Source organism: Hipposideros armiger, unplaced genomic scaffold (assembly GCF_001890085.2).
Source record: "Hipposideros armiger isolate ML-2016 unplaced genomic scaffold, ASM189008v1 scaffold_1060, whole genome shotgun sequence".
Classification (NCBI taxonomy): domain Eukaryota; kingdom Metazoa; phylum Chordata; class Mammalia; order Chiroptera; family Hipposideridae; genus Hipposideros; species Hipposideros armiger.
In genome coordinates this window covers 374237-378132 of record NW_017732410.1, presented here as the reverse complement: position 1 = coordinate 378132, position 3896 = coordinate 374237, and the positions used below count along the sequence as shown (strand labels likewise).

At 36.2% G+C, this 3896-nt stretch overlaps 1 protein-coding gene across 1 annotated transcript in view; it reads right to left on the bottom strand.

Annotated features, from left to right (window-relative positions):
• The window catches only part of LOC109376190 (dynein heavy chain 14, axonemal-like), a gene marked incomplete at its 3' end in the record, with an annotated part of 144703 nt that overhangs the window by 111165 nt on the left and 29642 nt on the right, over positions 1–3896 (bottom strand). Inside the window, 1 exon segment of the mRNA XM_019631993.1 lies at positions 3352–3483. Within this exon segment, the coding sequence (XP_019487538.1) occupies positions 3352–3483 (132 nt within the window).

Below are 3896 nucleotides of genomic sequence, written 5' to 3'. Positions count from 1 at the left end.
ACCTTTTATTACTCATGGACCTTTAAAATTCTAAAAATATTTCCAATTTTTGTTCTTTTATTGGTTGTTCACGCTTTTTATTTTTTGCTCCACTGACACTTAAATCCTTGGTAAACAGTCATCCTTTCAACTTGTGTTCTAATTTTTAAAAACATAATTGCATTAGTTTTTTTTTTAATGTTGCCTCTCTTCATGTTTCATTTTTATTCATTTGTATTTTCTTTTTAAAATTCATTAGGACAGTTGTTTGCCAATTTGGCAAATGTTTTCCAATATGGCTGATTCTCTGGAGGGTTGGTTTACCAACATGATGGATGAAGTTCTTTGCTGATACAACAGTTGTTTGAAGAAACTGGGTTCAAAAAAGACAGAGTAATTCCTATACCAGTTATGGGCACAACCACCCAGGGCCTGACAAATGGAATACTCATTTTTAATAGGTTATGCTTTTATTGAAAAGGTTATGTTTTCCCACGAGTGGTCACCTGATTTGAAAAGTTTACATGCATAATGCATGGGTTTTTAAATTGGTAAAATGGTGAAGTAGAGCCTATTAACTATTCAAAATAAAGACTGTTCATTGCTACTAAAACAGTTTTAAATAGCTTTTAAACAACTGTATCAGTACAAAAGTATACAGTGATAGGCCTGGTAATGGTGGTCTTTTTATTGAATATTGGTGAGACTGATGGAAGTCGGGCTTTTGACAGACTCACCTATTTTTCTGTCATCACAGGATATATTTGAGGTCAGGCACATCTCAATGCTGTTTACATCACTGATGGTGGCTCTCAGTTTCTGTTCCATCTGTTTCATACCTGTGCTACATTTTCCCACACTAGGGAATCCTGAACATTGCCCAGAAGAATGCTTTTCAACCAAGCTATACTTTAGATTCACTTGAGGAGCTTTTCTAGTGCTGCCTGGGCTCTAACATCCGAAATTCTGACTTAATTGGTCTAGGGTGGTCCTAGATATCAATGTTTATTATAAGCCCCCACCCCCGAAGTGACTCTAGTGTGCAGCCTACTTGAGAACCACTAGCCTAGAGTTTGGCCACAGAGTAGGTAGACATTTCAGTTTTAGAAATTCAAGATGGCAGTGGAGGAAAACCCAGCCTCTGTCTCCCCACAAAGATCAACAATTAGACAGACATCCACACATACACACACAACAAAAACAACATCTCAGCTATGGAAGAGCTCTGGAGTCTACTTAAGAAGCTGCAGCAACACAGTAGAACAAAAACCCTGAGAATGACACACAAAAAGGGAAGGAAGACAGCTTTGATTTGCCTGCATGATCCCACCTCGAGCGGGCACTGCTCTGCACCAAGAGGGAGCTCCCAGCTAGAAAGAGCTGCCCTTGCCAGGAGANTAATCTGTTGATTTACAAGCATTAATTTTGTTACATGTGTACAGTTAGCACAATTAATTTTTAAGTTGATTGTCAAATGTATAATTTGTTGGAGCCCTTTCACTAGCTCTCTTCCTAAGTCTAGATGACTATCAATTTTACTTTCAGCATCTCCCTCACACAATGGCTAAGCTGCTGGAATCCTGGTCGACTGTGTATGAAACACTTAAAATTTATAGTTCTATATACTTAACCTCTTTGAAATAACTATTCTATATAAATTAAATTAAATCATTCATTAAGACTGTCACCCTTTCTTAGAATTATGGAACAGGAGAATTCATAAATTTAACCAAAACCTCTCAGTTGCAACTTACGACAATTTCTCGGCATGCTATACTGAGAGAGGATTAGCTACTATCAATTATGTATTAGAGATAATTAATTATTTATAAATAATATTGCACATTTGGAAATAAAAGGCCTTATAAGAGACCTAGGTTAAGTATAAGGAAGAAATTATTTATAAGGAACATTGTTAACTGTTAAAATGGACTGCCCACGGGAATAATGTTCTTTGCAGGTATTTTAGAACATTAGTCAGCCATAGGGGCGGTTTACCTATGGATATCCATATCTGTATTTCTTTGATTTGAAACTCCTTGTGTTCTTTATACATATGTAAACTAGCCGGCATATGCTATATAGCTATTTCCTACCTAATATATACCAATATTAGCTTATAGTATACTTCTACCCACCTTTACAAGGCATATGGCAGATGGATTATCCTCATATTTGTTACCATTTTTGAGATTAACTGCATCTTCACAAAGTCCCTTTATGGAAAGCAAACAGCCCTGAAATAACTCATCAGCCCAAAACAGATGGCGGTACAAAAATGACCNACGAAACAAAAAGACAACCTACTGATTTCAACAACAGGACTGGCAGTAGGTCAAATAGTTTCTTATCAGAAACTGATTTAAATGGAAACCCCGTAACAAATACTTATGACCAACCAGATCCTAGTGATGCTGAAAGGGAGAAAGTAGAATGACTCCAGGGAGTACTATTTTACTACTATCTCATAGGCCTACATTATGTTTTGTTAACCCCTTTCTGATGTATACTATCCTTGGCCCAATTGTCCCAGAGTCCGTCTACACATGACTGGGCTTTGGGAGGTTAGGAGGACTATGAGGAATAAGATAAGGACTAAGGCTTTACTTTGTGGACTTAAAATAGCTGCAGTCCATCTTCCTGTCAAGAAGCCTTGAACACATTGTTACCCAGTATCTATCAAAAGTTCAAGTGAGAGAAATAACATTTGAAAATTGGTTGAGGGAGACCCAGTCCATTGATCCCTCCAGAGATCCTCAAATATCCATCTGGATTCAGCCAAACCAGCAGAGTGAATAACTAGTTGATATCGCGTTACTCCCTTACCAAACTGCATTTAAGAACTATGTTCCATGCCCTGTCGTTCCCTATATAGGGGAGCTGTATAAAGTAATCCTGTGAAGTGAGTCATAGCACATTTGATAAGAATGTTCTGGGAACATTGTTCATCCAGCCCTTTTTGTAAAATCATTAGGGACGTTTTATCTCATCTAGTTATATTTCTCCTGAGCAATGTGATTGTCTTATGAACACTGAACTTCAAAATAACACAATAAATGTTTCCTTTTATATGTCAGATCAAGTTATATTTTAGCATCTTGAAGGTATATACATAAATATACATATATATTCATTTTTATTACACACACATATACTTGTAGGCACATATATTTGCACTCTACACAGCGCCTGGAAGAATTCTTGCACTGTGCCTGGTAAATACACAGTACTAGCTGGCTGGCTCATTAATTAACCACCTTTGTCCCTCTACCTGCCCATTTCTAACACCTTTTCCAGGGGTGCAATTTGGAGCAAGTGCTTTAGTTAGTACATACACGCTGATAAATTAAGAGGATAGAATGAAAGAATTACCTTTAAAAATGTACTTTTCATTTCTGAAATAGCTTTACCCCTGATATCCTCAAGTTGTTTCAATGCTTGGGTCGCTTGCTGTAACTGTTCTTCACAAAATTCATCAAGAGAATATGTTCGAGACCTATCCAGCTAATTAAATGAGAGTAAATGTTGGGTGTTGGAAAGTCAAAATTCATTTACAAAAGAAAAAGAAAATACTGTGGCCATCTTTTCGTGTCATAAAAAATAGCGTATTTATACTTTCTTTTGCATAATGTTATGCTTTATACACTATAATGCCTTATACGTTCTTCATATTCAAACACGCATAGTAAATTTAACTAAATCTTGATAAATGACACAAAAATACAATCTTATTTTAACTATAATGAAGATTAAGCCAAAGCAGAAAAATTCAAGAATTGATGTATTTTTGAAATATCTATGAACCCAGGGGAACCACCAATCCCAGGAATTGCTTTACCACGAAATCCCATTTATGTGTAAAACTTAAAAACGGGAACACTAAATGTAGGATAAAGAGGCTAAAATTAAATAATACA